The 17,721-nt window shown below is 35.1% G+C and overlaps 3 protein-coding genes and 1 long non-coding RNA gene across 6 annotated transcripts; 1 reads left to right on the top strand and 3 right to left on the bottom strand.

Moving 5' to 3' along the window:
- Positions 1 to 2,631: 2,631 nt before the first annotated feature.
- On the top strand, positions 2,632 to 4,922 carry LOC123212810. Its single transcript, XM_044632012.1, has 5 exons — positions 2,632 to 2,867; positions 3,081 to 3,706; positions 4,075 to 4,183; positions 4,261 to 4,581; positions 4,672 to 4,922. The coding sequence occupies exons 1-5, from the start codon at positions 2,715 to 2,717 to the stop codon at positions 4,708 to 4,710; spliced, it is 1,248 nt and encodes a 415-aa protein (XP_044487947.1). The 5' UTR covers positions 2,632 to 2,714; the 3' UTR covers positions 4,711 to 4,922.
- On the bottom strand, positions 2,824 to 4,244 carry LOC123212812. The gene is made up of 4 exons (XR_006501619.1): positions 4,103 to 4,244; positions 3,593 to 3,795; positions 3,105 to 3,291; positions 2,824 to 2,912 (listed from the first exon to the last, which is right to left on the bottom strand). It is a non-coding gene; the product is annotated as an uncharacterized LOC123212812 (long non-coding RNA).
- Positions 4,923 to 5,360: 438 nt separating the features above from the next.
- Positions 5,361 to 8,961, bottom strand: LOC123212808 (putative pentatricopeptide repeat-containing protein At1g68930). Its single transcript, XM_044632007.1, has 2 exons — positions 5,912 to 8,961; positions 5,361 to 5,764 (listed from the first exon to the last, which is right to left on the bottom strand). The coding sequence occupies exon 1, from the start codon at positions 8,494 to 8,496 to the stop codon at positions 6,265 to 6,267; it is 2,232 nt and encodes a 743-aa protein (XP_044487942.1). The 5' UTR covers positions 8,497 to 8,961; the 3' UTR covers positions 5,361 to 5,764; positions 5,912 to 6,264.
- A 415-nt stretch (positions 8,962 to 9,376) lies between these two features.
- Positions 9,377 to 13,967, bottom strand: LOC123212809 (transcription factor bHLH49). 3 transcript variants are annotated; one of them, XM_044632010.1, is made up of 11 exons: positions 13,657 to 13,967; positions 13,414 to 13,525; positions 12,901 to 12,949; positions 11,713 to 12,628; positions 11,396 to 11,620; positions 11,245 to 11,310; positions 11,072 to 11,140; positions 10,662 to 10,733; positions 10,369 to 10,569; positions 10,075 to 10,155; positions 9,377 to 9,991 (listed from the first exon to the last, which is right to left on the bottom strand). In XM_044632010.1, exons 1-11 carry the CDS (start codon positions 13,732 to 13,734, stop codon positions 9,983 to 9,985), a joined length of 1,878 nt encoding a protein of 625 aa, XP_044487945.1. In that variant the 5' UTR covers positions 13,735 to 13,967; the 3' UTR covers positions 9,377 to 9,982. The 3 variants fall into 3 exon arrangements, with proteins under 3 accessions (XP_044487945.1, XP_044487944.1, XP_044487946.1); XM_044632009.1 differs by having other exon boundaries at positions 10,068 to 10,155; positions 13,657 to 13,966; XM_044632011.1 differs by lacking the exon at positions 13,657 to 13,967 and having other exon boundaries at positions 10,068 to 10,155; positions 11,713 to 12,617; positions 13,414 to 13,650.
- Between the last annotated feature and the right edge of the window lie 3,754 nt (positions 13,968 to 17,721).

The raw sequence follows: 17,721 nt of genomic DNA, 5'->3' as shown, positions 1-17,721 counted from the left end.
TGGGTTTCTTCTTGGCAAGAATGTAGTGCCTACAGTTCTACAATCAATCTATGTAATCCAAAGAAGTGGCACAAGAACAAGCAGGTATATATGCAAGTGATTACTTAGAAGGCCTAGTTGGTGCTCTTGTTAGATTCACGGCTACATCGGTAAGTGCTTTCCAACATGGGGATTATCAATACAAGGGCAGATCGCTGAAAATTCTTGAGGCATGTGAACAAGAAGCCCAGTATCTATGCTTCCAGATATACCATGTTACAAGATGGAAGGTAGAATTAGCATGCAAAGAAATTATAGTCATGCTGAAGTGTGTGATCACAGGGAGCAATAACCGGTTGCATGTTGTTAACTTATGATTCTTTTCATCTTGTTAACCAGTATCGTTGAAGCTTGAGGTGTCTGTTACATGGTTGGAAATTTTGATGACTCATTTCTTACTCTTAAGGTCACTCTTTTTGGTTTTTGTACAGTTTATCAAGTACGACTGCTGCTGATGAATATCAATGAGGTGGGTTAGAACTTATATCAGTCTAACTCCACATCATTTAGATCGATAAATTCAAGCACGTCAATTTTCAAAACTTCACTTGTTCCGTAACATTATGCAATTATTGACCCTAGATTAGTAAAACTAGTGAAATATTAAAACTTTCAAAAAAAAGATTTAGATTTAAGTTTCTGTTATATTTATGAAAACTTGACCTATCTGATACAATAGTTGTAAATCCAATCATTATGTCTTAGGTGTCACTATCAATCTCTGATCCTTTATTATTTTGAAAAGAAAAAATGTATATTTGCAACAATTTGAACATTTTATCAAACTACTGGAACTTAGACTTGTGAATAAAAGGGAAAAACTCATTTTTACTAATAAACTATTTATAATTGGATTTGTTAAGGTTTTATGCATGCAAAATTTTTCTTAAAATTAGTATTACGACCTTACTGGAAAACTTTACTGTAAACTCAATAAACAGTCTATACAAGAATGCACTTTCTAAAGAAAAACTGCACTTTTCGGTTATTTACCCCACAAAATAAAAGACGCAAACATGTGCAGACAAAGGCATTTTCGACTATCAGGAGGTTGACAGTGTTATATTCATGAATTATCAGGCAATTACTGATACAGCAAGGTGAAATAAACTAGAGTCACACTGAGACAAATGCAATATGTGGTACAAAGATTTGGCTTTATTCTGTAAATAATTAACATTGGCAAGTTGGACGCGGCTTTATACAATGTTGACCACATTGGATAATATAAAATTTGCAGGCTTGGCCGGCAATGGCCACCTTGCAACCATCACAAACTATGTTTACACAGAAGGTCAATTGCTCTCAAGTTAGAAGAAGTCATTTTCAACTTCAAGACTTCCCTATTAAACATTTATTTAGTCCAACCAGTAAGTTGTATCTTGAACCTTCTTCAAACAATGCTCTTATAACAGATGCAGTTTAGCTTGTGCATTAAGCATCCTCTCTCTAACACGGTTTCTCCACTATTTTATTAAACATGGTTCAAAAGGATATTAGTCTTTCTTTTTAAATTTATTCTCGAAATTCAATCAGAACATGTTTGGACTTCATAAGAATCATATCAAGGGCATCCAAATTTGAAGCAGTGAATGGTTCAAATGACAAAGTCAACCATATGCCACATCCAAAGACGCCTAACCAATGATAGAAATGGACAAAATACACTTGTGAGCCTGAAATTCATGATGGGTTGCCAAACATGATGGGCAGAATAGTCGAAACTTACAATGAAAAAAATAATTATTTAATTTCAAAAGTTATAGATAACTTTGTAAAAGAAAATGAATTCAATATGACATATCACTGAAGTTCACTGAATTCAGAAGGTATCATATTTTTTTGTATTTTAAAAGGCCAAAAAGGATTATTTCCCACCCAAGGTATGCTACAATCTCAAGTTTTCACCCTTTAAATATGAAAATATCAAACACCTACCCATGAGCAGTTAAAATTAACGTTGGTAAGGGTAAAATTGTTATTTTCTTTATAATATTAAAAAATAAACAAAAATATAATATATTTTTGTCCCCTTAAACTTTGAAAACTAAAATTTTCCCCCAGCCTAAGTTTTAAAATATAGCAGTTTCACCCTAGGGTTTCGTTTTGAAATCTCCGGAGACGTCTCCGGCTCCATTGCCGACGATCTCTCCCTCCCGAAGCATCCTCTTCTTCCAACGATCTCTTTCCTCCCATTCGGACGCCCGATCGACGTCGGAGAAACCTTGGGAGAAGAAGAACTTCGTCGGGCGTCCGAATTGGAGGAAAGAGATCGCCGGAAGGAAAGGATGCTTCGGGAGGGAGAGTTCGTCGGCAATGGAGCCGGAGACGTCGCTGGAGATTTCAAAACGAAACCCTAGGGTGAAACTGCTATTTTTAAAACTTAGGCTGGGGGGAAATTTTAGTTTTCAAAGTTTAGGGAGGAAAAAGGAGATGAAATTTTCAAGCATTAGAGTTCTGTTAAATTTAACCGGTCATGGGTGGGTGTTTGGTATTTCCATAATTAAAGGGTGAAAATTTGAGATTGCAGCATACCTTGGGTGGGAAATAGTCCTTTGGCCATTTTAAAACCTTCATTAAGTAGTTGAGTCAGCGCTTACAGGCTTATCTGCACATCGGGACTTAATTCAGCAACAAGAATAAGCTGGCTTGGAACATCTGTACTGCAGAAAACAATGGCTTCTTTCTCTATGGAAGATTTTGTTGGAAATGGATCTCTAAAGGGACTGCTTCCAAAGCTACTAGAGGAAGGTTGGGATGATGTACCAACCTTGAAGATTATGAACTCAGAAGATATGGATGAAATAAATATGTCACAACAACAAAAGGTTGGTTGTTTACACAATCACTGTTTTGTTTCCCTTCACTAAAACCTGTTTCATATCATTTAGTTCATTTGATTAGTCAACTGACTATTCTTTCCTATATGAAGATCAAGTATGAACCTAGAGTTGACTTGTCTGATTGATGAAGTCAGTTCAATATTTCAAGAATTCTGCCGTAATCTATCTATCCTGAGGAATTTCTTTCTTTTACTCTAGGATGCACTGGAAATCAGATCATACCTGCATGATCGGGCCTTGATGCAATATGGAGATGTGTTAGAGGCCTCTGGAAAACATTTGCCCCAGCTGCTTAACCTAAGTTCAGGGGATCTGTCTTCCCAATTTGGTATGAAGAGAGGTCATATAGCACGATTTGTGGACAGAACAAGTGCATGCACAGATCCCACGCCTCCGTCACAAACTGTGTCTGCAAGCAGAACCATAAGCACAACATCTAGAAATAATAGCATCTACAAGAGTTCTGTATCTGTCAGCTTTAAAAAGATGCAAGGTATAACAAGATCCCTGACAGGAACTGGTGCAAATTCTGATAAGGCACTTGAACAATCATTGGCTGATTTTAAGATCAAAGATGGATACATCTTTAAAGGAATTGTTGCTGCGGGGCCTGCTGAGCCTCGAGCATGTGGTTGTGTACAACCTCCTTCTATATCTGACCAAGCTGCTCCTTACTCTACCATTGAGAACATCTCAATTCAAAAACTTACCCCTGAATACAAGATTGGCATGGAACGCTTGGTGAAAACCAAGACACCTCCAATGAAGGCTCTAGAGTTATGGCGAGAAAAGCCAGCTGTTCTCCTTTGCATCCGACGTCCTGGGTAAACATTTTGTACCGACATCTTGGCACAATTATTCTTCTAACTTGATTAGCCTATTAAAGTGAATACATAAAAATGCTTTGATGTTGCTGCGAAAAGCAAGAAACCTGTGAGATAGAATCCTTGTGTCTATATACAGGATTGAAAAATAGATTAGACCTAATCTAGTATGTCACCAAAACTATGCTTATGAAATTGACAATAATTTACAAGCTAGAACTCAAAGAAAAAGTTCAGTTTAGCAATAAGAAAATGCATTTTTTAATGTGTAAGATTCCTCCAGTGCTCCACAAACAAATACAGCAGTAATCCTTCAACAAGCAAAGCTGATATAATTTTCTTCCTACTGTCTCTTTAACATTAAACAGGTGCATCATGTGCAGAGCCGAAGCTTACCAACTCTATGCAAGAAAACCTCTATTCGATGCCTTGGGATTTCAACTATTTGCGGTTCTTCATGAGTATATAGACTCAGAGGTATTACCAAGTTCTTTTTTAATTCTTGTTCCGCAATGAAATTTTTTCCTAGTTGATGTCTGATTGTCACATTGCAGGTAAAAGACTTCTGGCCACATTATTGGGGTGGTGGTGTGGTTTATGACCAGGGGAGGGAATTCTTTAAAGCTCTTGGGGGTGGAAAGCTACTCAAGGACAAGTTCATCTCAGGCTTTGTTTTAAACCCCCGGGCTATTGCAAACTACAAGCGAGCAAAAGCCATGGGATTAGAGCAAAACTTCAAAGGAGAAGGTGAAATTAAGGGGGGACTCTTTATAATTGGCAGGGGAAGAAGCGGCATTGCTTATCAATTTATTGAGCGAAACTTTGGTGATTGGGCACCTCTAGCTGAAGTAATTGAGATTTGCACACAAATGCAGGTATTTTTCGTAGGCTTCTTCGATCCTGTATTGCAATTGCAGTACATTAAAAGTTCTATTTTAATAATCTTTTCTTTCAAAATGACACAGAACCAACAAGAAGATCAGTCAGAGTCAATCAAATCATAAGCAGAGCATGAATGAAGTTTGTTTTGCTATCCATGCCTTTTACAGATCTGTTTCTAAAATATTCAATATCATATAATTTCAGAATAGAAAACACTCCCTTCTCCCTAACTTTTCTTTTTTTTCTTTTTTGCACAATGTGGCTCATATTACCTTTTATGGATTGTATTTATCATATAATATTTAAATTCAAGTATTGTAATAAATTGTATTCATGTCTTAGTTCAGAAACATCTACAAATTGGTCATCAAGTGAAACAAGGTTCCATAAAAAAACAATTAAAAATAATAGCCAAAACTATAATTTTTCAGATCAATCTAGTTCAACAGTCAATGTCAACATCAAATTGAACTAGTTAATATATAGAATATTTCTCTCAGCTGTAACTTGTAACAGAAAACAACATCATGACTCCAACTCAAAGAAAATAGATAATTCTTTCATAGACGTAAACCTACGTGGCATGGATAACTAATTGAGACACGCTGACAAGACATGTCATTTACGGGCCTCAATGACCCAGATGAAAAAATTTGAATGTATAATAAAAAATAAGTAAATGCATATGCTTCTAAAAATTGTTGTAATTGTAAAAGAAATTAAAATTGTAAGCAATTAACTGAACGTTATATCTAATCCATCAAGAAAAAAGTCTTTCAAAATTTTAAATATATCAAAATGGAACTGGAACTGAGGTGCATTACAACAAGTGGAAACACTTGAAATGGCCAAAGTAGTAACAAAATAAAAATTAAAATAACAAAGCGTTCATCATCTAATAGTATACTTGTGAAACCAAAAGGAGGAGTCCATCAATCTATAAGGAACTCGGTAACAAACTAGGTGATATACTTAAGGGGAACCAAGGTGCTTATAAGTTTTATATGAGCTTGACTGACCAGGTACGTTAAATTAGTCACCATAATTATATTTGGTGTAGATATACATCAACTGGGAGAACTGAGAAGAATTATCTTTTTTCCAATGCTCCGGCAGGTGCAGCTACATGAAGTTTGTAATGCATGATAAGCACCTTTTTGATTGTGTAATTTACATCTGCCATAAGTTTTTACTGTATCAGAATTGTCTATAGTATCACACCAATAAATATCCTGAGATACCTCTTTACTAGCAGGTCTTAGGCTCGCCTGTAGACATTTCAGAAACACTTAGCAAAGGCAAATTAAGAATTTTTTGTCTTACCTCAAAACCCTATCAAAGCATAATCCGACGAGTTCCTGAACCACTTTGCACTATGCATCCACAAGTTAATAAAGAAATCATTGACTCAGCTTTTGTGCAAACAACATCACTTGTATCTTCCTTCTTACATCACAGCAATTTTCACCACCAGGATGCTTGATATCAGAAGCTGTAACATATTCATGATCTTACAAAGATGTTCTTATGGAATACACAGCCATAGAGTACTCTGATGATGCTTATGAGGAGTTGGATCATCTCTTCTTGAATGCTATGAAAATTTTGGATTTGGTTGTTCACCACATAGTCCATTTCTATAACTTCACGACAGTTATGGCTCTAATACAACCTCTTCACCAAAAATCTCCACATGAACAGTTTCCACCTTTAAACAAATGAAACCTGACAGCATCTCTTACCAGTATCTCTCTCCGGGTAATCTTAGAGATATATTTGGTGGCATTGTGGCAATCCCCACAAACCCTAAGATTTTTAACCACTCGTATAGGAAGGCCAACTGGAATAAATAACAATCCAAATGCAATTGCAAGCCTCTCACTATGATAGTTAAGCATCTTTACTTTCAATGAATCCTCAACGTCATGTAGAACAGAACTCATATCTGGCACATACCCCTCCTGTATCATCTTGTGGTTTAGTTTCTCCAGCTCAGCAAATATCTCATTAGAAAATGGATTTGATTGATCATGGGCTGAAAAAATATGTACTCTGTTCTTATATTTGATCCAACTGCATCCTGGTTCCTTCCTCACTCCCTTATCTCTCATTGTTCTCCTCATCTGGGACACATGGTCCCATTTACCTTTGGAAGCATAGATGCTTGATAACAAAATATAGCTTGCAGGATTCTGAGGCTCCAATTCCCGAAGAGAATCTGCTGCCCATTTCCCAATTTCCACATTACCATGAATTCTACATGAGCTAAGTAAGGTGGCCCAACCAATTGTGTCAGGATGGAAAGGCATTTTATCAATGAAACTTTTTGCTTCTTCTAACCTACCAGCTCGGCTGAGAAGGTCAATCATGCAAGTGTAGTGATCATGAATAGGTGTAATTCCATGTTCTACTACCATTGAATCAAAATATCTATGTCCTTTCTCCACCAGTCCTGCTCTACTGCAAGCTGAAAGAACGCCAATGAAAGTAACTCCATCAGGTTTGAAACCGTGGGCCAGCATTTTTTCAAACAAATCAATTGTCTCATCAGCCTTTCCATACTGCGCATACCCTGAAACCAATGCTGTCCAAGACACTTCATCCCTGGTATTCATCTCGTTGAATAGCTGATGAGAATCTTCTATACTTCCACATTTACCATACAAAGTTACAAGTGCATTGGAAACTGTCACAAAGGAAATCAAACCAGACACCAGAGCTCTGCCATGAAACTGGGCACCCTCTTCCAAGCTAGCCAGATTGGCGCAAGAGCTTATTACACTTCCAAGAGTAAAATCATCTGGCTCAATCCCATTTCTCTGCATTTCACAAAATATCCTAACAGCTTCTTCACTGTACCCATTCTGTCCATATCCCACCAGCATTGCGGTCCAAGATACAACATTTTTCCTAGCCATTCTCTTGAAGACAGATGCTGCAGATTTTATGTTCTTGCACTTACAATACATGTCAACAAGAGCACTTCCCACAAATACATTATCCATGTAATCAGTCCTGATTATATAAGCATGAATCTGCTTCCCTTCTTCCAAAGCCAATAGTCCTCCACATGCCGTCAGTATACTTCCAAAGGTAAACTGATCCATAGCCAAACCTTCTGATCTCATCTCTTTAAATAAATCAATAGCTTCTCTCTCCAAACCATTTTGGATGAGTCCTGTAATCATTGTTGTCCATGAAATTGAGTCTTTCTCGGCCATACAACAAAACAGCCTCTTTGATTCCTCAACCAACCCACATCTCAAAAGCCCCGTAATCATTGTATTATGCATAACCACATTCCTCTCAGTCATCCCATCAAAAACCCGTTTGGCATCATAAACCAACCCCAATTTTGCATACATATCCACCAAAGGACTACCAACAAAAACATATGACTCAAACCCAAGTTTCACAATCTGTCCATGAATTTGTCTACCCAGGTCAATACACCCTTTACTCGAAGACAGTATAAGCATCATTGAAAATGTAATTCTATTCAAATTATCAAGCCCATCTTTCAACATCAAGTTATAGACCTTAACTGCTTCATGAACAAGACCATGACTTGCATACCCTGAAATAAGTAAATTCCACGAAACTCCATCACGATATGGCATGGTATAAAACATACTTCTCATTTCTGAAAGCTTCCCAGATTTTAAATAAGCCGAGAGAATGGTGTTCCATGAAAAGAGGTTTGGTTGAGGTATATTGTCGAACAACTGGCGTGCATAAGTTGTGTTACCTAGTTTGCTGTAAGAATTAATAAGATTATTAAACAGGAATGTTTCTGGGTCAGTTAGGGTTTTGACAATACGGCAATGGATTTTTTTCACTTGCGTTTGGTTTCTAGTTTCGCAGCAAAGCTTGAGCAAAGAACAGTAGTAGTTAGAGGGTGAAGACATTGTTTTCAAGTCTGTTATTGGCGGGAATGCCGTTGCGGGTTTTTATTCTCAGAAAACAATAACAAAAATAAAACCCTAAAAAGGTGGCTAGGAATGGACGCTAACTAGTAACAACTAGCAAATTGAAACAAAAAAAAAAAATGGTAATTAAATGTGCACAAAGACTATATAAAGATTTTATTGGTTTCGGTAGTTTCCCTTCCCACATGAGGTTTAGTGAATTATAACTTGTAAGCAGCAGATCTTGAGCTGGAACAGCTGTCTGTTATGATTGAAGTCAAATTGAATGTACAATGCAGTCCCATCTAGGGTTTCCAATCGAGATTATCCACTTGCTCCCTAAAAAGCCAGATTCTAATAAACAATGGCATCATTAGAAATCCAAATACATTACCCACAAGCAGATGGGTTAGAGGGTTTTGTTTTTTTTTACTTGTGCATTGAAAAAATAAGGATGAAAATTTAGACTTCGAGTGAGGTTGAGTCAAGAATGTCAATTAGACTAGATAATTTTATGCTTTATGAACCTGTCATATTCATTTATTTATTCATATCTGAATCTGTCTCAGCTTATTTGATTTCTATCCTAACTCTGCCTAACAGATTCTTGGGTTTATATTCCTTCGTACTGCCACAAATTAAAAATTCCAGATTGATGTCCTCTCAGTAATGTAAATCTTTCCATGTGCATTTTTGTCACTTTATTCTCCAGGAATATCTTTCGTTTAATCGGATTTCCAGAAGACAAGACTTGAAAATATTGCTGACTAACAGCCAAGATAAAGTTTGGCCACTTAAAGATCTTGAAGAACTGAAGCTATCGAGAATCCCATGAATGATTAGATGAAAAACACGGCAGAAACATTACCTGTACGTTTTAATTCAAAGGGTGCCAGGAAGGGTCCACAATTGATTTTTGGATAATAAGAAGGAAACGAAATAACATAGCATTCGTCAAAATATATAATTAAACACACAGCTTCCAACTCTGAATAGAACATGAACTCCCAGGCTTTAACAATGCTATCTTGTAAAAATTACACTTAAATCTGATGAGATACCAGTTTGCCTACCAATCTGTACTTGGAATATTGACCTATACATTCTTTGACTCAGACATCTTCTCACGCAAGGAGCAGTTCTATTCTGATGAATATTTCTTGCATAGATATGTAATGATAAAACAAACAAGGCCACTGCCACATCATGTATCTGAGGGCCATCGCTGCTAAGAGGTGATCCGCTGCTTTAATTATGAACTTATATTTCGAACTCAGTAACAGGTCAGTAGCATCTCAATTGACAGATTAGAGTTGAAGTAGGAGGATGGTCATAGTCTACATTTAATCATCATCTATGTTTGGAAGAGGAATACTTGAGAACTTCGCCATCTTCCAGATAGTGTAAGTATATGCGCGGCCACGGTAGTCTATTGGCGTAAGTGAGATAGAGAATGATCAAAGTTCAGCCTTCATATGACCTGGTGTCATAGACCCTGCAATTCCAGTAAAAGTCTCTGTGGTGTAAGCTCGAGAATACACAACTCTTATAGAGGGATTACCAAGGTATACCATTTACATCTTGGCTGTCAAGGGGAGCACTAGTTCCGTAGCTCATTTGAACAACATTGTGGAGCTCATCCTCCCAGGCATTCGGTACCTAATCCAAACTTCTCAAATTAAAATGTGAATCACATCCCACTCATGAGTTGTGACCATATACAAAGAAATTTCAAATAATAAAAATAACAAAAACATTCAGCCAAAGAAAACAAGAAAAGAGGAGGAGCAGGGGGCTAGGTTTAAGATTCCCCAAATCCCCTCATGTATCAGGACTTTAACACTCCCCTTATGATGATCTAAAGAGAGATACCTGAGTAGGATCCTTAAATCCTCCAGGCATGGGTGTCAACTGGGAATTAATAGTTCTCCGAAGTATGTCAGAAGAGCTTCCCATACCAGGAAGAGCAGATTGCATGAGTCCTGGTTGGGATGGATGCAATGGAGGATAAGCCACAGACATATCTGGGGAAAAGCCCAAAGTAGGTGAAGGACCAGCTCGTGACTGAAGGATCTGCATAGTGACCGAAATATTAGTAGTCTAAGTAAAGACCCAAGCATTCACACGGAATTGTGCAACACTGATATGTGAACCAATTCACTTACATCTTTTGCCAGGAGCCCTTCTATGTTAAAATCCAGCCGTGGATTTACTGTGGCAAGTTTCATTGACAGAAACTGGTAGCAGGGAAAGAATAATATTACACAAATTAACAATGAAAAGAGAACATAGACAGTTTCCGAATGAAACATATATATTAAAATTGATGAACTTGTTCATGGAAAATTTAGATAGCAATTTCTGCAAAGAATTATCTATCTATTATTGTTTTCTCCAAAGCACAAAGCTTAATAGCCATTATGCCGTTTCATTCAAAATCCATACATGAAAAAATACACAAAATGCAGAGTATATGCAACCCATGCATTTATAAGAACCTTTTGAGGAATAAATTGTTCATGCCGCCAGAAGCCAAAGTAGCTAATTATGATATATGAATTAACAATTCCATTACCTCAACCTGTCGTTGCAGTGATTGTACATAGTTAATTATTTCATCTAGCATCACAGCTTTGCCAGTGACCTGCAAAAACCAATGGATTATCTTTGACATGAATTAAAATGCGAAATTCCTTTGCAAATATGCTTTAATGGCACTCCCTAAGCTATCAAATCCAACAAATATACCTTGCTGCAACCAGGTACAAGGTCTTGGAGAAACTTCATCCTCTCACTTATCTTTTCCCTTCTCACCTACAAACAAACAAATCATTTTTCATATTATGCACTAAATAACAAAAGTTGCTTCTATAACAAAAACTTCAAAATAAATTTTTACTCTTTCAGCAAGACTATGGCTATTTGTTGCTTGTCCTCTTCGAGCTCTAACATGAATATATCCTTCTTTTGGCGGATCTGAAGTTTGAGAACCTTGTTTTCCATGTTTTACAGCAGCCTTGTTTGTCGTTGAAGTTGGGTTTTGGTCCCCTTTCAGTTGATTATCAGCATTATCCTTTGCACCTTCACCAGATACCTGTGCTCCCCTGGTTTGAGGTTCAGTATCCTACAAAAATTAAATTAAATTAGTGCAGTAAATAAAAAAATGAGGCATATCTTAAGATCTTTTTTTTTTTTAAATGACAAATTGGCTTCTACCTGCCCATTCCTTTTTCTTTTCTTTGTGGCAAGGCCCTTGGCAGAAGGTTCCCCACCTGTGCCCTCCAATGCCAATGTCTCATCCTGACCATCACCACCACTGCCACTGAACTCAGCTTCATCAGACTCATTGCCAGAAACGCCAACACCTTGTTTTACTTCTTCATGAGATCTCACAATGCTCTCGCTATTTCTTTCATTTTTTAGTGGGCTCCCATCAGTCACCCCATGTTCAATAGACAAGGAAGGATCTCTAGATACTTCAGCCACATTCATTTCATTCTTCTGAGACTGACCACCAGATACTGATTTCAGTCCACTGCCTGCAAAAACTTCTTGCGGCCCTTGCATCATCCCCCCACCCCTAGAATAGAGACCCATTGACTCAGGAACACCTAGAGTATTCACCATATCATTAAAATTCCCACCACTGAAGGAAGAAAACCTGGCGGCTCGCTCAATGAAAGCAGAATCAGCAGGGAACTGAGATAAGCTCTGCGGGAACATTCCAGGCACACTTGGTAAGAACATGCCTCCCTTCAGTATTGAAGCAGGAGGATTCCATCCCATCTCAAGAGGTTTATCAACACTACTTCTCAAAGAGGCCGGACTGCCTTTTCTATTTCCTAATGCATTTGAAGTGCTTGAATTGTTTTGGACATCAACATCCAAATATCCCATTTGTGAACTGATAGGATTCTGCCAGATGGTTTGGTTAAATGAGTCTACCATGGAAGCAGAACCAACTGCCATGGGATTATTGCTGGGAACCAAATGAATAGGCGCATTTGCAAGATTGGCACTGCTAAATCGCCAGTCCGAGGACATATTCAATGAATGGTAGTTCATAGGATTATCATTCCTCTTTTGTAGCTCGAATTTATCCTTGTCACTCATATCAGTCTCTTCAAAAAGACCAGCAAAAGTAGCAAATAATAGATACCCTTTCACAATGGTGTTTGAATAACTAGCAAACAATCACTAGAAATCCTACTACGACAAAATTTGAAACTTAAAAATTGACCATCCAAAAAGCCCTAATGGCTGGATGAGATTATTCCAAAGATCAAATGGTAAGAGGAAGGACTTAATAACAAAACAAATTAAACGCCATCCAATTCCCAAGCATATACTAAATTATCACTTCAGAAAAAAGTTTCACCAAAAACCAGAAAGTTTGAAACTTACAATATACGAAACTTCAAAGTCGTCTGAAAGATATTCTTCCCTCCTGAAGCTGAATCCACCCAGAAAGCATGAAATAAAGGATGAGTTTGAGCTAACAAATGAAGCGAACCACAGTTTTACAGAACTAAACAGTAGAGACCCACTTCAATGAATGAGGTTCTAGACATAAAGAGACAGTTAAACCAAGACCCAGATTACCAAACTTATGCACCAAAAATCACACCAGTAGCAACAGTAGAGGAGCTACCATTTCCAAAGTTAACACTGAACTAGAAATACCGAAATTACGCACCAGAAAGAAATCAAGAGGCGAAGACAATAAAAGAAAAACAGATAAAGAAAGTTGAAAGAAGTATGAAAAAGCCTGAAGGAAGCAGTCAAGTAAGCCAGCAAAAGAAAGAAAACATAGATTTCAGTATAATAAATACACCCCATTCAAAACCCTAGTCAGAGTTCATCAGAAACACAGAGAAAGAGAGAGAAAACTAACTAAAAGCGGCAAAAGAAATATACTCGTTTCAGATTCTGTTCTACTTTTGGTACCCTGGTCACCATTGAAGCTTTTCACCTCACAAACACACAAAACTTTATTGAATTCAACTTCTTCTCTGTTCAAAGCAGGCCTCTTGCTCACATAGACAACAACAAGAAAGTTAAAAGCTTTAGAGAGAGAATCAAAAACAAAGAAATGGGTATTTCATATATGACAAGAGAGAGTGAAAGAAGAGAGGGATGGCAAAGGTCCTGCATTTATACCCACGCTTGCATTAAAAAAGAGAGCTTCTTGATCATTAACCAGTAACCACCGCCACTGCTAGTGTTAAAAATTATCATATAGAGTTAAACAACTTTTCTTTTTTAACTTTCACTTTAATCATCTTTTCAAGTTTTGTTTAGAGTCTTTTTTAACTCATAATTATACCAGTTTGAGCTAGCAACTGACAATGCCAACTGTTGCAAGGAGGGGTTTTTGTAGTTTATTACAATGTCTTTGATTATGTCTTGGAAACAGAGCTTCAAGATCTTTAATAGGGTTTATTCGGTCAAGAACCCATAATCTAGCTACCTCATTTCTTACTTTTTTTTTTTTAAAATTTTTTCTGGATCATGAGGCTTTGTATTATTTTGAGAGAGACTTGTATTATATTTCCATTTATATGATAACTTGCCTGTCCTATCTCTTTCTTTCTTGTGTTGTTTTCTTGGAAAAAAAAATAATATCAAACTAAATCTATCAGTTATTGATTTTTTTTTCCTTTTAAGGTTGAGATTGAATATTTTGTCATTATTTGTTAAAATGTATTATGAAGTAAAAATTATGTAAATAAATGGAATTAAGTATTGTAATGGTAAGTTAATAAAGATTAGAAATCGGCGAGATTGATGACAAATTGGTGCAATTGATAGTGACTCTTCCACATTTGAATTACCCAAGTTTCAACATTTATCCAACCCTAAACTACCTAATCCTCTCTGCATTACTTTTTTTTTTTTAATAATGAAAAACCCTATTCAAATTAGATTATTATATTCGAGATTGAACTAATTATACCAAACAAGAAAAACTTCAAGTCTAATAACTTATCTCATAATTATTAAACTAGATAAGTTAAGAGTTTGATCTTACTATATCATCATTTGAACTTATATTCTTTTATATATAGAATTTTATTTTATTATTTAATCTACCATTTAGGATACATTATTGTTTTATATGCTATTTCAAATTATTTTGGTCATATTAAATCTAATAATTATACTCATAATTATTATATTAAATAAGTAAATTTTTTAATTTTAAAATATCATAAATAAATTTAAATATTTTCTTTCACACTTAAAATTTTGTCCCCGTTAGTATTCCACCTATCCCTATTATTTCAAACCATTTATTATTTATAAAGAAAACAATTTTTTTAAAATTTATGATATTTCTCAATTATAATTTAAGAGAATAGAATAAGATGGAATATTAAAAGTAAAGAAGTAGAGTGGGAAGAGTGGCGTTGACCCGTCAAATGGGAGGTGGAAAGATAATTAATAAGAAGAAGGGAAGGAGTAAAAATAATAATTATTGTGTTGCGTAAATTGGATAATATTATATTATTGATGGAGTGTCCTTTTCTCTTTTTTTTCTCATGTCATTATTAGTTGGCCTTGGGACTTGTAATTTCAAAGACCTAAGCTTTAGAATAATGGAATCTCTCTCAAACTTTACCTTTCTTTTATTATTTCCATAACCCTAATCCTAAATCTTTACTTAACCCTTTGCCTTCAATTTGCAGGTCAAAATCATTTGTTTTGATTGGCTTGGTTTCACCATGTTATATTATGTTTACAACATTATAAAGGCCAAAGCACTATTTCCCACCCCAAGTTTAATTACATTTTCAAAATCATATTCATCAGATTTGAAACATCTAAAATCTCTCATATTAATCGATTAAGATTAAAACTTTTTGTTTTATCATATTTTCTTTATAAGTTTTAAAAATTAATATTTTATCTTATTTAAAGTTTTTTAATTTTTAAAAGTTACATCTTTTGACGTAATCTTTAAGTACACAACTAAACTTGGGTGGGAAATATTTCTTTGGCCCATTATAAATTCATTAATTCATATGTACATTTATCCCTTTTTTAAATAATTATTATTATTATTTTTCATTATATAAATTTAACATTTATTTAAATCTACCATATTATTTTTTATTTGTGTACAGAAATAACCTATGGTAATGAAATATGCTCGATTCTAAGCATGCATTTATTATAGTAATATGGTAAGTGTGTACATTGTACAAGAAACAATAAACAAAAGCCTATAAGATTATAGTCCAAAGGAGAAGACAATGAAAATAATAATATAGAATAAATCCCAATTAAAGAAAGGGGGAAGATATTCCTTAGTAGAATAAGAAAATGAGCAAGCCAATGGCAAGTTGGCAAGTGTAAAAGTGGGTTTCCTCTTGAATTGATTGGTGTTGTAAAATTATATAAAATTATGGAGGAAAACGAGAGTTGTTTCATGGTTGGCACTGGCAATGGCAATGGCAACAGAATGGTGATAAGAGTGGGAGAGTCCAAATATGATAATATAAATTTGAAACCTTAATGATATTCATAATGTGGATCTCAAATTTAACATGTTTGATGTGATTGATTCAATTTGAACAAAGAATTGAAAAAAAGGCATTAGAATGGTTGTCCTTTTGGGATCCCATTTCAATTGGGAGTATCATAAGATTAAAGATAGGAGCTGAGGATTCTAGATCTCTTGAGCAGAGCTTTACAATTCTTTAAACTGAATCATTGATCATTACATTACAGAGCTAGCTAACTTTAATCAATTAAAGAAACGCACGTCTCAAACTTTATATTATAATAAAATAAATAAATATATATATATGTTTCACTTAAAGCCTGCTGCTGCTACAAAATAATTCATCTGGGTATTTTTAACCTATGACCCAACACAAATAATACCCATTTGGTAATATGTTCTTCCTCAGTTGGACATTAAGCGACTTGCTTTCAACTTGCCAAAAACAATGCTGCCATAAAGTTATTAATCATTAAAACTGTAATAGCAGAATTGATGGTGTTTGTTTGGGTCCAACGTTTTTCAAAAGGTGATGACCCTGATTAATAATTTCATTATGTAAGCAAATAAGTTGAGAGATGCAAATTAGGAATTGTTGAGTCATGAATTTCATGCTAACATGGTTGCTTTATGAGATGTGTAGTGTATTTGATAATGAAATTCAAACGCCTTTCTTAGCACTTTTGGGTTGCATAAGATTCACCTTTTTCCTGATAATAAGTTGCAACACTGGACTGTAAAATGTGACAAACTTTCCAACCCACTTTGAATTTTAATGTAATGGGACCCCTTATGGTGAATTCTGAATTAGAGCGTTTCATTTTCTTGGCAGATTAATATTTTAAAATAAAATTATATATATAAATAAATTTCGTACATATTTTTTAAACAGATAAATCTAAGTTACAGTGATTAAACTCATAACTATTATATCAGGTAACTTAATATTTAACAAGCATAGTAAAGGTTCAAATCTATATCTTTACTTTAAAAATTATAATATTTTATCAATTTTACTAATTTTTAGGATTATAATATATATTTTCTGTCATTTTAAAATCAATCAATTATATATTATTGCATCATATTATAGGTATAATATTATTTTTTCGTGATGGTGATACACCTCCACGTTCTGAATTGGCAAGAGATTATATATCAAGATTCTATTCCATATTATATTTAGATTATGGATGTAACGGCAGAATTCTTGGTTGGTTTCATGATGAAACTCCAACAGCTATAATAAAATTCAAAGATATTAGATAAGTCTCACATTCACCTCCCCTGACATTAATGCTCAAGATTTGGACTTCTAATTTTCAAAAGTTGAATTGAAAAACTGGGATCTAACTTCTTGATGGACCCTTTTCATGTCTTCTCTTCTTAGGACTTTAGTTAATCTCTTGTCATCTGGTTTGATAGATGTCTATGTCACTGGTAGACACCTCATACTTTCTTCTCTAGTTGAAACAAAGCTCTAGTCCATAATGTAAAAGTTTGATCAATATTCAATAATGTCACCATCTTTTGAAGAAGATGGATTGACCTAACTCAAACATTACCTAAATCCAGTTTTGATAATACAATTAGATATTTTTATGTGTTGTTATGTGATTGGATGTAATTTAGTTTTTTTTTTTTTTGATAATGAAGAATCTCCCTTGAATTGGAATTGCTTTTTGACACAAAAACAACTACACTAAGTAGATTAAATT

Source organism: Mangifera indica, chromosome 4 (genome assembly GCF_011075055.1).
Source record: "Mangifera indica cultivar Alphonso chromosome 4, CATAS_Mindica_2.1, whole genome shotgun sequence".
Classification (NCBI taxonomy): domain Eukaryota; kingdom Viridiplantae; phylum Streptophyta; class Magnoliopsida; order Sapindales; family Anacardiaceae; genus Mangifera; species Mangifera indica.
Note: the sequence above shows the minus strand (reverse complement) of the source record. Positions and strands in the feature narration are given on the sequence as shown.

Excerpts from the sequence above, each read along its gene's own strand:
- LOC123212810 (XM_044632012.1), top strand. The coding sequence starts at position 2,715 with ATGGCTTCTTTCTCTATGGAAGATTTTGTTGGAAATGGATCTCTAAAG. Across the intron at positions 2,868-3,080 it reads ATATGTCACAACAACAAAAG|GATGCACTGGAAATCAGATC; the intron begins GTTGGTTGTTTA and ends CTTTTACTCTAG. Across the intron at positions 4,184-4,260 it reads ATGAGTATATAGACTCAGAG|GTAAAAGACTTCTGGCCACA; the intron begins GTATTACCAAGT and ends GTCACATTGCAG.
- LOC123212808 (XM_044632007.1), bottom strand. The coding sequence starts at position 8,496 with ATGTCTTCACCCTCTAACTACTACTGTTCTTTGCTCAAGCTTTGCTGC.
- LOC123212809 (XM_044632009.1), bottom strand. The coding sequence starts at position 13,734 with ATGATAATTTTTAACACTAGCAGTGGCGGTGGTTACTGGTTAATGATC. Across the intron at positions 10,734-11,071 it reads CACTGCAACGACAGGTTGAG|TTTCTGTCAATGAAACTTGC; the intron begins GTAATGGAATTG and ends CCCTGCTACCAG. Across the intron at positions 10,570-10,661 it reads AAGGGCTCCTGGCAAAAGAT|ATCCTTCAGTCACGAGCTGG; the intron begins GTAAGTGAATTG and ends GTCACTATGCAG.